The sequence below is a fragment of the Eretmochelys imbricata genome, chromosome 11 (genome assembly GCF_965152235.1).
Source record: "Eretmochelys imbricata isolate rEreImb1 chromosome 11, rEreImb1.hap1, whole genome shotgun sequence".
NCBI classification, from domain to species: Eukaryota; Metazoa; Chordata; order Testudines; family Cheloniidae; genus Eretmochelys; species Eretmochelys imbricata.
The window spans coordinates 13,641,237-13,658,604 of record NC_135582.1 but is presented as its reverse complement, the minus strand read 5'-3'; the positions used below and the strand labels follow the sequence as shown (position 1 = coordinate 13,658,604).

At 41.9% G+C, this 17,368-nt stretch overlaps 1 protein-coding gene across 3 annotated transcripts in view; it reads right to left on the bottom strand.

Annotated features, from left to right (window-relative positions):
• Positions 1-17,336, bottom strand: part of PARP9 (poly(ADP-ribose) polymerase family member 9) — a 32,023-nt gene extending 14,687 nt beyond the window's left edge. For 2 of the 3 annotated variants that reach the window (XM_077830517.1, XM_077830515.1), the window contains exons 1-5: positions 17,286-17,336; positions 9,933-9,972; positions 3,010-3,851; positions 2,035-2,265; positions 1,729-1,947 (exon numbers count right to left, since the gene is read on the bottom strand). In XM_077830517.1, the coding sequence (XP_077686643.1) occupies positions 1,729-1,947; positions 2,035-2,265; positions 3,010-3,843 (1,284 nt within the window). In that variant the 5' untranslated portion in view covers positions 3,844-3,851; positions 9,933-9,972; positions 17,286-17,336. Of the gene's footprint in view, positions 1-1,728; positions 1,948-2,034; positions 2,266-3,009; positions 3,852-9,932; positions 9,974-16,970; positions 17,242-17,285 lie in introns of those variants that run through there. The other variant, XM_077830516.1, reaches the window with a different exon arrangement.
• Between the last annotated feature and the right edge of the window lie 32 nt (positions 17,337-17,368).

The following is a 17,368-nucleotide window of genomic DNA, read 5'->3' as shown; positions in this document are numbered from 1 at the left end:
TCTCCATAGTCTCATGTGGAAAACCACTGAGGAGCACTGTTCTGTGCAGTGGGTTTGGGCTTCCTGCAGACTGACCTCCCTGAGCAGTGAAAATACACTACTCATGTCGGTTTTTAGCCTTCAAGGCCTGTGGCGAGGAGAGGACAGCTTTTGGCATATTAGTGAAACAACTGGCAGTGTGAGCATGTGGTCCAAGAAAACACGGAGACAAATGATAACCAAGTGTAATTTGTCAGTGTTCTGACACACAGAAAAAGTGATAAAAATCATCTTCAAATGCCATGAAAAGTACATTGCAAATTAATACTACATTAGAAAATAAGATTTTACACTGAATTATACTGACAAAAAAATGAAGCAACTGCACTATAGATCTAAAGCATAGAGGAGTAAAAGTCACTGTAATTAAACTTGGAAATTCTTATTGTAAATATTTCTAAAACTGAGGGGCAATATCAGAGTTTACACGCAAGGTAGTGTAAGTTACATGTCAATGAGTTGGTATAAGTCCATTTATTTGACTCTAGGAGTCAAAATTGATGTAACCTACACATCAATGGCATGGAAGAGATGGTGTATCAGGAAAAGCAACTAACAGGAAGGACCAAGAGGGTAGGAGTGGCTACCCCTTTTTCCAGATCTTCAGCATGTAAATTATGTTCAGACTCCCTTACATCCAGTTACTGATACATTACACTTCACATCTGAATTTGGTCCTGAGTATGATTCAATTTTCCATGATAGCCTTTCAGAGCAGAAGCAAGAGCATAATGTAACCTTTTTGCCAGCCCACACTCTATTGCGCCGAATATTACTTTTGCTACAGTATACAGGCTCACTCCTCACCTACTGAGGTCAGTCGGAGGTTTGGGTTCAACGAGAACAGCATCAATTTATAATTATATTTTTATAATATATGGATACCTAAAACAGCCATGTATAAATCACCTGGGCCAAATTCTCTGCTGACATAAACTGGGACAGTTCCACTGAAATCATCAGCAGACAATTTGGCCTCATGTGCCTACAGCCTGGTCCACCATAGAAGGCAAAGTCCTTTGTAACACTACATTGCTACAGGAGATGATTAGACAGAATTTGCTAAATGCATTTCCCATGGCATAACTTCAGCAGAAGTACTTTAGAAAGTCCCCAGTAAGTGGGAAGCAACACCTTCACTGTATACTCCCTGCCAGCCCCAAGAACTGCAGGAGGCCTAAGTGACAGCCATGCTGTTGGGGCTATGGATAGGAAGACAACTAAGTAAGTTCCCCAGGGGACTGGTGGATTTCAGTCAGAGTTTATCTGGAGTTCCTGCCAATTGAACCAGCAGAGACACACCATCTGCACATTTTCCCTTCCGCAGAGCCATGCAGCAGGAAGCAAGCTGGCAACTGGGCAAAAGAGGGGATAGCACCCTGCCACGCTAGACTAGAATTCATATTCCTGGGGGATCTGTTTCTTACATAGGCTGATTCCTATCCCCTGCCAGGATGCCATTTATTGTCTCTTTCAGGGAAGGATGTCAATCAAATTCCCAGTCCAACCTCACCAGGTTTGATCTTCCTCTGGGTTTCTTCACAAGACACACCAGAGGCTTGCTATCTATTGTTACAAATGTTACATATAGTTTGGTATGTAAAGTACTTTAGCTTGTAGAAATTCAAGGAAACTTTCTTCATGATTATTGTGAGTTCTTCTACTTATAGTTAACACTAAACACCTTACCTTGTAGACAAAACTGTTATTTGGATGGATCACAAAATACACATCTAACTTCCTTCCAGGATGTTCCTTTGCAAAGCTTAAAACTTCGTCAATCATAATATTTGCCATTTCATCCTTTGGCAAATGTAATACTCCAGATCCAATTACTGGGAAGGAAATTGAAGGAAATGAATACTCCTGAATCTTAAGCAAACATCTTGACATTGCAGTTTTTAGTACCTGCAGAAAAAAAAGGAGAGTTTTACACCTTATTTTACTTTTTGACATTAAGAAGAGGAGTGAAAATCTTCTCTAACAGAACATTACCTTGCGTGAATCACTGCTGTTTTGTGATGACCATACTACATGGAGCACAGACTTGCAGGCCAGATTGTATCCTTTTGTCAATATGAATTTCTCACAAGATGGAGGAAGTTTTTGTAACTCAAACAGAAATTCTTGCTGAAGAGATAAGCCTGCTTTTTGCAGAATTGCTCTTGAAATGTTTCCTCTTGACAGATCATCATTTATGACCACAGAATTAACAATAATTGCAGTCTGGAAGAAAACAACACAAGCTTTCAGTATATTTCACTTCAGGTGAAGGGATATTCTACCTGTACTGCAGTCAGATCCCCACTTCAAATGTACCTGTGCAGCTGGTGGAATTTTTCTTATAAAAACTCCATCCACCCAGAAACTTCACCTTTTAAGGGACGTCTACACTACACGCTTCTTTCGATGTTGTGTAGAATGCTCTCCAATCAACTTAGCAGGTCTTCACCAGACCAGCCAAATCAACACTGCTGCATCAATCGCAGCAGTGCCAATTTAGCCAGTAGTATAGACGTCTTCAGAGGAGCATTCGTCCCATTCCAGGGGAAAAAAAAAAAAAAGCAGGTCATGATAGGAACTAGGAGAGTAAACTTCTTGGGGATACATGAAAAAATGTTAACTATTAAAATATTACATAAAAAAAGTAAATGTTAACAGAGTCAGGACAGGCAATAACTTTATTCTATCTGTTGCTGTCTTCTATCCTCTCCTAGCAGGGCTCACTCAGAAAGAAAACTTTTCAAACTCAAAAGACATATTATAAGAAGACACCTGGGTATATATTGTATTGGTCCACCGATTCTAACGTTGGGTGACTAAAGACAAGAGGGCAAGATGCATATATACTGGATCAATACAACATGCCCTCTAATCTCTTAGGATCCAATCCTGCAAGGTGCTGGGATGCAACTCCACACTCAGCACTTTACAAGATCAGGGTCCTCAGGGTCCACTGTGATGACTTACTTTCTGATCTTCAATTTGTCCTCTTATGATATGTAGGTGGAGACCATTGATTGTGATCGAATCTGGAAGCTGGTTTGCTGAAGCTGGTGGAGTCTCCTGAAGTGCGTTGATGTCACTCCTGCCCAGCAGCTTTTCACAGGCCATTTTCATTGCTGCAACTGTGGGTTCAGCAAGGTTCACCAAGTGGATTTCTTTGACCCAGCCAAATAATGGAGCTAGCTCCACAAAATTCTTTATAGTCTTTACAATCACGTGAGCACATAAATCTAGTGGGAAGCCAAAAATTCCTGAGCTCACTGCAGGGATAGCCACAGACTTTATATTATTCTCTGGAGCATTAACATAATGCAGGACATTTATAATAGCTGCTTCAAGTATTTGACAACATCTCTGACTTTGATATACAGACCATCTTGGACCTACTGTGTGGATAATTTTCTTACAAGAAAGCCTGCCTCCGCCTGTTACCGCTATTTGACCAGTAGTGAGTGTTCCATGGCGCTCAATATAACGTTTACTCTCTTGTTTAATTTCTGGCCCACCAGCTTTCACCAGGGCAAGAGCAAGGCCTCCAATATGCTGCAGATGTTCATTGGCTGCATTGACCAAAGCATCAGCGTTATGTCTTGTCAGATCATCCATCCAAACAGATATCTCAATTCCTTCCTTCAGGCTTTTCCTGTATACTTCAAGAGGACATCTTATACTCTTAAGAAGAGATATACAACCAAACTTCTTCTCAATGAGGTCACGTAGACAGCTCTCTCGTCTTGTAAGGATTTCATAAACATCTTTACTGATGGGAATTGTTAAGCTTTCCTCCTCAGTTTCCATGCTGGATACTAGATAATAAAACAATTAAGAGAAATGCAGTGATCCAATGTCAAACACATTTTTAAAGCACAGCATATTTTAAAGCTTTCAATCATTATTTTTTAAACTGACTTGCAATGATAAAAGGAATGATCAGTAAGTAATTTTCCCTTGTCATAGTCTTCTCTTCTCCCACTCTACCTTAGGGTATGTCTACACTTACATTTTATAGTGCTCTAACTTGCTTGCTCAGGGGTGGGAAAAATCACCCCCCTGAGAGCAGCAAGACTGAGCGCATTAAAGCGCTAGTGTAGACAGGTTCTGAGCGCTGGGAACCGTGCTCCCAGCACTCGGAACTAATCCCCTCGTGGAGATGGATTACCAGGAGCACTGGGAGAGCTCTCTCCCAGCACTGCGCATGACCACACTGAGAAAAATTGGTGGGTGCTCTGCACTCACTGGCAACCAAGCTCCCCGCCCGCCCCCTACCCCAGCTCACCTCCACCTCCGGTCTGCCTCCTTCCCTGAGCGTGCTGCATCCCCAATTCTCCTCCCAGCGCTTGCCGCTGCAAAACAGCTGTTTTGCGACGTAACAAGCTGTGGGAGGGAGGGGGAGGAGCGGGAACGTGGCGCACTCAGGGAAGGAGGCAGGGAAAAGGCGGGGCCGGGACAGGGATTTGGAGAAGGAGTCCAATAGGGGCAGGGAGGGGGCGGAGTTGAGGCAGGGACTTCGGGGAAAGGGTTGGAATGGGGGCGGGGCAGGGGCGGAGTCCAGGCGGGGCCGGGGGTCAAGCACCCACTGGCGCCAGGAGAAGTTGGCGCCTATGCTGGATAGAACTAGCAATGAAGAGCTGCAAAGGTCTTTATACCATTACTAATCCCCAGAGATATATATTCTTCTGTGTTGGTAGATTTCTATAGAACTACACACAGTAGCATAGGTGCCGACTCTGTGGGTGCTCCAGGGCCGGAGCACCCACAGGGGAAAATGAGTGGGTGCTCTGCACCCACCGGCAGCCAAGTTCCCCACCCTGCCCGCCCCCCTCACCTCCGCTCTGCCTCGTCTCTACCTCTTCCCCTGAGCACGCTGCGTCCCCGTTCCTCCGCCTACTTCCCAGCACTTGCCGCTGCCAAACAGCTGTAGCAAGCTCTAGGAGGAAGCAGGGAGGAATGGGAACATGGCACGCTCAGGGGAGAAGGCGGGGAAGAGGCGTGGAATTGGGGAAAGAGTCGGAATGGGGCGGAGTTGGGGCAGGCACTTTGGGGAAGACGTTGGAATGAGAGCAGGAGGGGGCGGGGCAGGGGTGGAGTCAGGGCAGGGGTAGAGGAGTGGCGAGCACCCACCGGCATCAGTAGAAGTCGGTGCCTATATACAGTAGGTATCTTGTTAACTTTTTTGTGTAAATCCTTACAATTTGCATGAGTTTACCACACTTTTCAGCTGAACTACAGTACCTATTTCTCTGCACAGTTGTAGTCTAAAAATAGACTGTTCTGCCTATCATTGTTAGTAAGGTGCACTGAATTTAAATGGCTTTCCATCAAAACATCTTTTCTTTAGCACACTTTTAAAGGTGTGAAGAAACCACATAAAACTAACGAAACATAAAATTGACATCCTTATCCAAGTCATATATTTTGGTTTGCTTTCAACTAAACCATTTGCATGCTTTCAACTTTACTCGTTTTAGCTGCAGTCAGGGTGGGTAAAAATCAATGATTTAAAAAAAAAATTTAAAAATCGGATACATTATAGCTCAAAGGTATCTCATCATGGAATAGGGATTATAAACTCTAATTCTATAGTATGAGACAATATATTCATGTAAAGTTTAAGAAAAGTTTTGTAAATGAGTTCCAATAGTTCACGGAGTAAGGATGCAATCTTATGGGGTTCCAGGGGTTCTGTATAGATTATTTAGGTAATCTTTCTATCTACCCAATGGGACTCAGTGCTCAGTCTAGAAGATACGATCAGAGATGCTTAGTTTTTCAGTTCTCAAACTGTGGATTTGTGTCTCCAGAGATAACATGCTTGTTAACAGCAAAAATGTTTTAAAATAAATAAATAATATAGAGAGGTGAGATATAACAGATTTCAACCCTACTGTCCCTCTGCAAATTTGTGTACACAGAGTCGATCCCTTACCTCTCTCTAAAAGTGCAAAGTTTCAAAAAATTCAATGAATAGAAGATTGTTGGGGGCGGAATAGATCTGGACAAGGAGAAGAAGTCTGGAGATAAATGTGAGAAGGGAGGGACAGGCAGTAGAAACAAAAGTGAAACTGTTTGAGCAGCATATTCCAGAAGTCTTGAGGTCTTTCTGAGTGTAGCCTTCATTGAGTTGAGATCTACCATACCATTCTCTCACTAGAAGGGGAAACCTATAATGGCAGCAGGCCGTAAAAGAGACCCAGTTTGGGAATATTTTAATGAAGTTCCTCTACCTGTGGGTAAGACAGGCATGCGTGCAAAATGCAAACAGTGCAACAAAGAAATGCAGGGCCTGGTTGCCCAAATTAAACAACATCATGAGAAGTGTTCCTTCTCAGGAGGAAAGCTGCATTGAAGATGATGAAAGGAACATGTCTGAACATGCAGGATCTTCAGGTTGGTAAACTTTTTTATTTCATACTTCTTTCTTAAGGACTGCCTGTCTTCCTTCTGGACTGTTCTTGAATTCTCATGTTTGAGCAAAAAATATAGTTGTTACTCTATGGTACTATCATTTTAGATGCAGTTGTGATACAAAAAATAAATAGCTGAAACAGGCAGATCTTCCTTTTACAATTTCACCTTTAAAGTAGTACTGAGTGTCAGTGAATGCAATGAGTAATACTAAATGAGCAATTTGGTAATAATAATTAAATAACTGCATTGACTTATTTTGTTTAGGAGAATCCATCCTCAACATACAGGATTCTGAAGACTATCCACCTTCAAGATCACTATAATTTTCTATAATTTCAGAGTTATCTGACAATGATAGTGTTTCAGTCACATCATGTGTGATGTTATTCACAAACTGGGACCATATAAATCATTGTTGCAACCAAGGTCCTGTAGAGGCACCAAATCTTGTATAAAGGGGGTCAAATCAGGTGTCTAAGACAAGGTTATGGTTTGCTGGTTATAATTATGCTATCTGTTTGTGTGTATCATTTTTGTAGTTGAAGTTAGGAATTTTGGCTCTATACTGTCTGTATTTCAAACATATGCTATGCCAGTGGTTCTCAAAGCCGGTCCACCGCTTGTTCAGGGAAAGTCCCTGGCGGGCCGGGCCGGGCCGGTTTGTTTACCTGCCACGTCTGCAGGTTCGGCTGATCGCGGCTCCCACTGGCCATGGTTCGCGGCTCCAGGCCAATGGGGGCTGCGGGAAGCAGCACGGACTGAGCTGGCCGCCCTTCCCACAGCCCCCATTGGCCTGGAGCGCTGAACCGCAGCCAGTGGGAGCCACGATCGGGCAGACCTGCGGACGCGGCAGGTAAACAAACCGACCCAGCCCGCCAGGGGCTTTCCCTGAACAAGTGGCGGACCAGCTTTGAGAAGCTCTGTGCTATGCTTCTGGGTGACACCCCAGACAAGTTGGTGTCAGCTCTGCCTAGCCCGTTTGATGGCCCATTAAGGACCATCAGCTATACAACTGACCCACTGAAAGAAGGCAGATACACCTTGTCACTCAGCAAGGTTTGCAGGGACATGCCTATGGACAGAACTCTAAGGTTTTATCTTGCCATATGCCCGAATGCTTGTCTTTGGAACAAAGAAAGAGAAGCCACATGACAAGAGACTATAAAAGGCTGCTGCAGCTCCTCCATCTTGTCTTCAATCCTGCTTCTTGCCTCTGGAGGGACTTTGCTGCAAATGGAAGCTCTAAACAAAGGACTGAATGACCAATCCCAGCTGTAGATGTACTCCAGAGACTTGATTTGAACCTGCAGTTTATTCTATCACTGCTACAAGCCTGAACCAAGAATTTTGCCATTACTGTATGTAATTGATTCCATTTAATCAATTCTACCTCTCATCTATATCTTTTTCGTTTTATGAATAAACCTTTAGATTTTAGATTCTAAAGAATTGGCAACAGCGTGATTTGTGGGTAAGATCTACCTTGTATCTTGACCTGGGTCTGGGGCTTAGTCCTTTGGGATCAGGAGAACCTCTTTTCTTTTACTGGGGTATTGGTTTTCATAACCATTTTCCCCATAACGAGTGGCACTGGTGGTGATACTGGGAAACTGGAGTGTCTAAGGGAATTCCTTGTGTGACTTATAGTTAGCCAGTGGAGTAAAACCAAAGTCTTCTCTGTTTGGCTGGTTTGGTTTGCCTTGGTATGCACAGAAACCCAAGCCTTGGGCTGTAACTGCCCTGCTTTAAGCAATTTGTCCTGAATTGGCACTCTCAGTTGGGTCCCACCAGAACCAGCATCGTTACATCATGTATGTCACATAGCCACAGTATATCACCTGTAGCAAAAAGAAAAATAAATCTCCATCATCCAGAAACAACCATAGATAAATTTGTGATAAGAACCAGCAGATTACAAAACGAGATAATTGATGAAAAAAATTGCCTGGTTTGTTTATGCAACAAACTCTCCTTTCCATATGACTGAGAACCCACACTTCATTAACATGGTTCAGCCATTAAGACTAGGACAAAGTCCACCCAACAGAGCAGATGTCGCAGGCAAACTGCTGGATAAAGTGTGTGAAAGAGAAATTGAGCAGTGTGCAAAAGGTCTAGAGGGTAAAATCGTTAACCTGAGTCTTGATGGGTGGAGCAAAATCCTGTTGTATGTGCTTGTGTGCCAACAGAAGAAGGGAACTGATACATCAGGAAATGCACACACAGCAGAATGCTTACAAGAAGTAGCAGTAAAAGCTATAACAAACTATGAAAAAAAATGCAAATGTCTAGTACAAAGCTTGGTCACAGACAATGCTGAAAACGTATCCAAGATGAGAAGAAATTATTTACAAGAGAGTCCCAAACTAATAACATACGGTTGCAGTGCTCATTTGATGCACCTCCTAGCCAAAGACTTCAGTGGTCCAGAAATAAAGGCTAATGTTGAAATTGCAAAACAACCACTTTTCAGCAGCTGCTCTGAAAAAAGTGGGAGGAACCAAGCTAACTCTCCCACAAGACGTGCGATGGAACTCAGTAGTGGACTGTTTTGAGCACTAGATCAAGAACTGGCTTAATCTGATGACAGTTTGTGAACAAAATTGTGAAAAAACAGATGGCACTGTCACAGCCAAAGTTCCCAACATTAGGATTAAGAGAAAAGTTGAACACATGCTGAGTACCCTGAAGCCTATTTCTGTAGCCTTGAACAAAATGCAGGGAACTAGCTGTTTTATTGCAGACGCTGTTGAAACTTGGAAGGAACTGAGCGAGATCTTAAAAAGAGAAATATGCAATGACAGAGTTAAATTACAAGCATTACAAAATCGAATGGGACAAGCACTATCTCCAGCACATTTTCTTGCAAATATTCTCAATACTCGGTACCAGGGTCAAACCTTAACTGCTGAAGAAGAGGAGTTGGCGATGACATGGACATCCAGCAATCATCCCTCCATAATGCCAACTATAATAAACTTCAGAACTAAGGGTGAACCATTCAAGAAATATATGTTTGCTGATGATGTTTTAAAGAAAGTCACACCAGTGAACTTGGATTCAGAGACTGCTGAAGTGATAATCTCACTTTTAACAGCAGTAGCTTCTTCTGCTGGTGTAGAAAGAATATTTTCTTACTTTGGACTAATTCATTCCAAATTGAGAAATCGTTTGGGACCTGAAAAAGCAGGAAAGCTTGTTTTTCCTTTTCCAGATTATGAACAAACAGGAAAATGAAGGTGAAGACGACTGAGTTAGCTGCAGAAGCCAATATTTTAAGTTTCTCATGTTGACCTGGCTGACATAGTCTATTTAGTTTTTTTTTAATATTTCATTTAACTATTTTAGTTAAAAACAATTTTAACAAATTTTAAATCATGATTTAAATCAAATCCACCCTGGCTGAAGTGAAATTTTAGTTCAAAAAAGAAGGGTATAAATTCAAGTCTGCTCTGTAACATGAAAAGAAAGAAGCCTACCTGAATCGTAATCTTCCTCACAGGTCACTGGATTGGACGTCTGTGAAATAATACAAAAAGTAAGGGGAAAAAATTAAACATATTATATTACATATACATATAAATATACACTCTAGTGAGCGTGTGCAAACTAAGATTTTTCAAAGGTTTATAATTTAGTCAAATGTGGACAGATTTTCACAAGGATGGCAAAAGGACAGAAGGCCACTTTCCTGCCAAATTTCAAGTCCTTGTTCCAAGCCCTGGGAGAGCTACAGCTTTTCAAAGAAAAGGTCACCTAAATTTTCTTAACATTACAACAATAATCTTCTTAACATTCAATACATTAAAAGGCAATGTATTTTTCCCTAGCCTTGTTCTTGGAAATGGCTCAACATTTTGGCTGAAATTTTCCAAACAAAAAAGAAACAAAAAACAAAAATCAGCCTGAGACAGACATCCATCATGGAAAATTTCTGCCTGAATGGTTAAAGATTGGCAAAGTTACAAGCAAATGAAACCACAGTCTTATAATGGGAAATGTCAAACAAATTTAATAATAAGCTGTGCTACCAGCTCCACCTATAATATAAACACATTCCTAAATAATTAATAACACTGATATACAGTGGAACTTCTACAAACCACTGTTCAAAAACGTTTATGTGAACCGATTCCTGTTATTCAACCTATGATCAAACTGATGTGCACACACACACAAATGTTTCATTAAAAATCATGGAGCATTTATTTTGGGGAAAGGAGAAATAAAAACTTCAACATATATTTATACTACACTACTTACACATTTAATTTAACACAATACTGAAAGACTCTGCCCCCTTCACATTAGCTGGGTTGAATCTTTCAAGGCCAAACAACCCAGTGCAATTTTATTGACTTCCTACACATCACCAGGGAAATACTGAGGGGACAAAATAATCCCTGCTACAACTCCACTGAGGTCAATACGATTGCACTGGGGTGAATCTGGCCCTGCAAGATTCATCCCAGCACATTCCCTGGCCATGTTGGTTATTTTTCCCACATGGAGCATGTTTCAGTTTGGGGTAGGTAGCTTCCTGAAGTGGATAACATAACCAAGAGAAGTTAATTTGATGTTCTGATCATTTGTTTATGTTTTCTCCCTGTCCCTCCTCAGGAGTAATCCCTCCAATATCCTTACTCCCTTAAATACCCTGACTCTGGCATCCTTGCCCCCCAATATTTCTTTGACTCTCCTTTCTTCCTGGTCACTTACCAGCATCTTCATCATGTTCCCCATCTTCAAGCCCCTTCTCCTCCCCAACCCCACTGAGCCCTCTCCTCCCCTCCAGCTCCAGCACCCACGGTGTAACTGCCTTTCCCAACAGACTTTTCCTAACTCCCCTGGAACCCTCCAGGCAGGTTGCCATGGTGCCCCCAGATGACTGTCAACAGGAGTCTCAGCCTGCAGGCTCAGCATCTTATTTTGACAGGTTTCAGAGTAGCGGCCATATTAGTCTGTATCCGCAAAAAGACAAGGAGGACTTGTGGCACCTTAGAGACTAACACATTTATTTGATCATAAGTTTTCGTGAGCTACAGCTCACTTCATCGGATGCATTCAGTGGAAAATACAGTGGGGAGATTTTATATGCACAGAGAACATGAAACAATGGGTGTTACCATACACACTGTAACGAGAGTGATCAGGTAAGGTGAGCTATTACCAGCAGGAGAGAAAAAAAACCTTTTGTAGTGATAATCAAGGTGGGCCATTTCCAGCAGTTGACAAGAACGTCTGAGGAACAGTGGGGGGGAGGGGGAGGGGGGGCGGAATAAACAAGGGGAAATCGTTTTACTTTGTGTAATGACATATCCACTCCCAGTCTCTATTCAAGCCTAAGTTAATTGTATATAGTTTGCAAATTAATTCCAATTCAGCAGTCTCTCGTTGGAGTCTGTTTTTGAAGTTTTTTTGTTGAAGAATTGCCACTTTTAGGTCTGTAATCGAGTGACCAAAGAGACTGAAGTGTTTTCCAACAACAAAACAACTAACCCAGGAACCTATCCTTGCAACAAAGCCCGTTGCCAACTGTGTCCACATATCTATTCAGGGGATACCATCATGGGGCCTAATCACATCAGCCACACTATCAGAGGCTCATTCACCTGCACATCTACCAATGTGATATATGCCATCATGTGCCAGCAATGCCCCTCTGCCATGTACATTGGCCAAACCAGACAGTCTCTATGTAAAAGGATAAATGGACACAAATCAGACGTCAGGAATTATAACGTTCAAAAACCAGTCGGAGAACACTTCAATCTCTCTGGTCACTCGATTACAGACCTAAAAGTTGCAATTCTTCAACAAAAAAACTGCAAAAACAGACTCCAACAAGAGACTGCTGAATTGGAATTAATTTGCAAACTGGACACCATTACTTTAGGCTTGAATAAAGACTGGGAGTGGACAGGTCATTACACAAAGTAAAACTATTTCCCCATGTTTATTTTCCCCTCTACTGTTCCTCACACGTTCTTGTCAACTGCTGGAAATGGCCCACCTTGATTATCGCTACAGAAGGTTTTTTCTCCCCCGCTCTCCTGCTGGTAATAGCTCACCTTACCTGATCACTCTCATTACAGTGTGTATGGTAACACCCACTGTTTCATGTTCTCTGTGTATATAAATCTCCCCACTGTATTTTCCACTGCATGCATCTGATGAAGTGAGCTGTAGCTCACGAAAGCTTATGCTCAAATAAATGTGTTAGTCTCTAAGGTGCCACAAGTACTCCTTTTCTTTTTGCGGATACAGACTAACACGGCTGCTACTCTGAAACCTGTAAGCAAACAAGGAACCGACTGAGATACCTGCTATAGAACTCTTCGCATTCATGCCCAGGTGAGATTTTTATACTTCTGCTACATGAAGAGTTTAGCAAGTCAAAGGCCATCATGTGCAGGTTTCAAAACTCCTTATCCTACAAAGTATATTGAGCAGGGAATCAGCATCACAGGACAGTAAAGTGTTAAATTAGCACACCCATTACGAATGTCTGTGCTAGTTAAAAGTCTGAGGCTTGATCCTTATCATGTCCTTGTTTCTCCTGACAATTTATATAGTAACATAAATCTGGGTTTAACCACCTGCTATCATTACAATGACTGAGGTGGATTAAAACTAAAACATTGCCCATTTGGAGTCATAGGACTCAGTTGCTGCCTATTGTAATGCAGTGAGTGAGACAGTAGGGGAGGAGGAAGGACAAGTGATATGGTGCCCTGTACTAGCTAGGATGTGTAAGCAGCTACCAGCAGTTTCACAAGTTCTCATTGAACTCAAGTGCTAGAGCGTTCTGTTTTTGGAGCTGAAGTCTATCTTTAGCAATATCAATAACTTATGCCAACTGTTCATTTTCTGAAGACCAAATGTCTTCATCTAGATGAGCCACAATTTGATGGGGTTCTGATCCAAATCCAGATGTTACTCTAGGCCCTAATTTCTTTCTTTAGAAAACCCCCCACTATTTATTTAATAAGTTTTAACAAGTTTACAAATTCTTGCCATGTAAACATCAGCAATAAAACAATCATTACAACAGTTAGCTTTTGTTTAAAGAGATATACAGTAATATATACACATCATATCTTTCTATTTCACAGGGTGCTACCATATTACACAGTGAGCATCACTGCTGTACTTATGTCATTTCTAATGATTTTATTAAATTGAGTAAAATCTCTATCTGCACATATTTAACAGTCCAGGTATGTCTATCAAATGCTAATGTTAAAAAAAAAAATGGACAGGTGGGTTGAGCTTTTTGCAAGTGAATGTATTTTGTCCGAGTACTGAATAAAAGGTGACTAAATATGTAAGTATCTATCTATCTATCCATCCTCTGTGTATTTTGTTGGGTACAGAATTGGTGTGTTAATTTTTCCATCAACACAGTTTCCCATATTTTTGAACCTTTCCTCAATGGTTGGGCTATTTTATTTTTTTCCAATGAGAGGCTGCTAATAGCCAAGCAGCTACTAGCAGGTGAGAGATTAATTCTTCGTTTACTTTTGTGTGACCATTTCCACTACGAAGCCCCAGGAGGATTACCAAAGGATCATTTGGTAATAAGTATCCAATAATTTGTGATATTTGATTATGAACTGCAGCCCAATACTCCCTAATGACTGGACATTTCCACCATATAGGCAAAAAATCTCCTCTTTCACCACAATTTCTCCAACATTTATCCCTATTCAGTCTATATGTTCATTTTTAACCTGACTGGTGTGAGGTACCACTGGAACACTGAGGATGCTAGTCCTCTTTTCCAGATCAAACCCGATTCCTCTGGGGTAACTTGTCTATCCAGTGCCTTTTCCCAGAGGGCCTCATATGGACAACTTTCTATTAGGAAAGCTGTCTGCACAGGTTGATATAAATTAGTTATTTTTTTGTTTCCTAATTGACCACTTTATTAAGGTTAGCTTTCTGTTTAAAACACATTTTCTAGAAAGATAAGAAACATAGTGCCTGACTTGAAAGTACTGGTACCAGGGAAGAGTGGACCAATAAAAATGAGTTTTCATCTCTAAAACAGAAAAGTTTCTTTACTGAATAGTTAGTTATTCCTTGTCCTCTGTGCAAAAGGCTCCATAGCAGGTGCAAAAAGTAAAGGAGACAATGGACATCACTGCCTAATCCCTTAGCTTAATTCAAAAAGGGGAGATTTAACCCCATTAATCCGCACCACTGCTTTTAGGTTGATGTAAAGAGCAGTTATGCATTTAAGGAACTGGTGGCCAAAGTCCATATGTGACAGGACTTGAAATAGGAAGTTCCTCTCTATTCTACCAAAGGCACCTAGTGATTACAAGAGAAATTGATTTTTTTGATCTGGCATTATGAATGATTCCAAGTACTCTCTGAAAATTGTCTGACATTTGTCTATCCTTAATTAATCCAGTTTGATCTGGATTTATATAAACTAAGAGCATAAACTGCAATCAGCTAGTTAGTATTTTTGCTAAAATCTTAATTTCACAATACAGCAGAGGGCCTAAAGGAACTGCACAAGGTAAGGTCTTTTCCTTCTTTAGGGGAAAACTTTCACAGTAGCTTCTTTCATAAGTTGTAGAAGTTCCTCCCCTAACAACATGTCGTGGAATTCCTCTCTCAAAGGACCCACTAATAACTCCTTAAATACCTTGTAAAATTCAGCTAAAAAGCCATCAGGTCCTGGAGTTTTACCACTTTTCATACTTGCTACTGCCTCTAGGATGTCTTCTTCTGTTATTTCTTAAATCAATTTTTCTCATCTTTGGCAAGCCTGCTACTTCCAGATATTTTTGAATAACTTCAAAGCTTGGAGTATCTCAAGATTAGAGATTTTTATAATAAGCAGCAAAAACAGCACATATTTCATTCAGGTGTGTAACTAGCTTTTGCTGATTTTTCTTAATTGATGGAATAATATGTTGCTCTTGAATTCCTCTAAGCTTTCATGCTAATAGCCTATCATTTTTATTTCATTTTTCATAAAACATCTGCTTTGCATACCTAAAGGCTTTTTCAATGGGATTTGTCATCATCATATTCAATTTCCTGCTAATATTAGTTAATTTTTTTTCTTCTGAGCCTGTATTTTTATGACTATCTTGTAACCTTTTTAGCTTCTGTTCTGATTCTGTTTTTTCTTGAGCTCTTTCATTCTTTAGTTGAGAAACTGCTAATCAACCAACCCCTAAATACTGCTTTAACTGCCTCCAGGAGCCGTATCATTTAATTGGAAATGTTGAACAATGTCCTCTTTAATTTCTGCAACCCATCTTTGCCCTTTTGGAAATGCAAAGCATGCAGGGGGGTGAGGTGTAGAGTCAAACTTCTGCTAAATGGAAACTTCTGCAACTTGGTCTCTAAAACTGCATTAAGGCTATGTTATTCTGTCCCCCTGCTGGTCTTCTCCGGACCCTAATTTCAGTACTAGACAAAATCAAAACCCCAGGTCCAAATGCTTCTAAATCTTGGAAAACTTTGTTTCTAAAAGCGAAACACAAATGCTGTGTAGCTCATTAACAACAAAAGCACAATCAGCTACCATCACTGATGTAAGGCACAATATCAAATCTCCTCTCACTTAAATCAGTTGTGTATCAGTGGAGTGACTCTTGATTTTCACAGGTGTAAGAAGAGAATCAGGTCATCAGATCATGGAGGCCAACAAGGAATACCTCAGGGCCAGGTTTATAGAAGCCCTTGAGGGGATATTAAATACAGGCAGTGTTGCTGATGTGCTAGCACACCAGGAGCAGTTATGCAACTGCACACAGTAGCATAGGCGCATCTGCACAGTGAGATACATGCGGTCATATTTACCCAAATGATTTCAAGGATGTTCAGAAAAATGCATCTGCGACCATTTCAGTAAATGCATCTACACACATTCAAGGCCCTGATCCCACAAGGAGTTCTTCATGAGCAGAACTCTGCACCACTGACTTCACTGTGGATCCACACAGATGCAAAAGTATTCCCCCACAAAGCTCACTGCAGGATTTGGGCCCCAAACTAGTGTTGCCCATCTTCCAGGATTGGCCTGGAGTCTCCAAGACTAAAAGATTAATCTTTAATTAAAGATTATGTCATGTGATGAGACGTCCAGGAATACATCCAACCAAAATTGGCAACCCTAGCCCAAACATGTAAAATATACCAACACGAAAATATCGGGAACGCCACACTTTAAAATCTCAGATGCATTGGTGATATATTAATTTATCTTAAAATAGTAAAACATTTCAATGCAAAATAATACTTGAATGCAATGTTATGGGTGAGAATTTAAATATATACAACTCAGAAAAGTGTCATATGGTTCCCAGGTCAACCATAACTCAGCCTCAGCGCAAGCACATAACAACGAAGCCAGACGACACGAAGACGATGCTCACTGTTGATGCCGCAAGGGACCACCCCCCACTGGCTGTAAGAACCCTAGCCGGGGCAGCAGTCTCTCTCACGTCAATCAGTTAATGGCGTCACTCTGATTTACACGGCGCATTATCGAGATCAAAATCTGGGACCACAAACCCACGCCTATGTGACCATTCAGCTCCTGGGGCCAAACTCTGCTTGCTCCCTTGTCGTCAGGACTGCAGCGGGGTAGATCAGCACCGAATGTGGCCCTCTCTGCACGCCCGAGGCTTTGCTGGCAGCGGTCAGTTGGCTACCCCGAAGGAAGCACCGCCCGGGCGCAAACAATGCGCCCTACCGCAGCCCCGGGGCCCGCGCCTCAGCAGCGCCCGGGGGGGCCCTAGCGCGCCCGCCCCGCCCCAACCCGACTCCGCCACACGCGCCGCGGGACGGGGTGGCCCCGGTACCTGGCAGGCGGGCCGGGCCGGGCCGGGCCGTGGCGCGGGGCGGGGCGTGGAGCGGGCTGTGGAGTTTCTGCTGTTTGCGACCG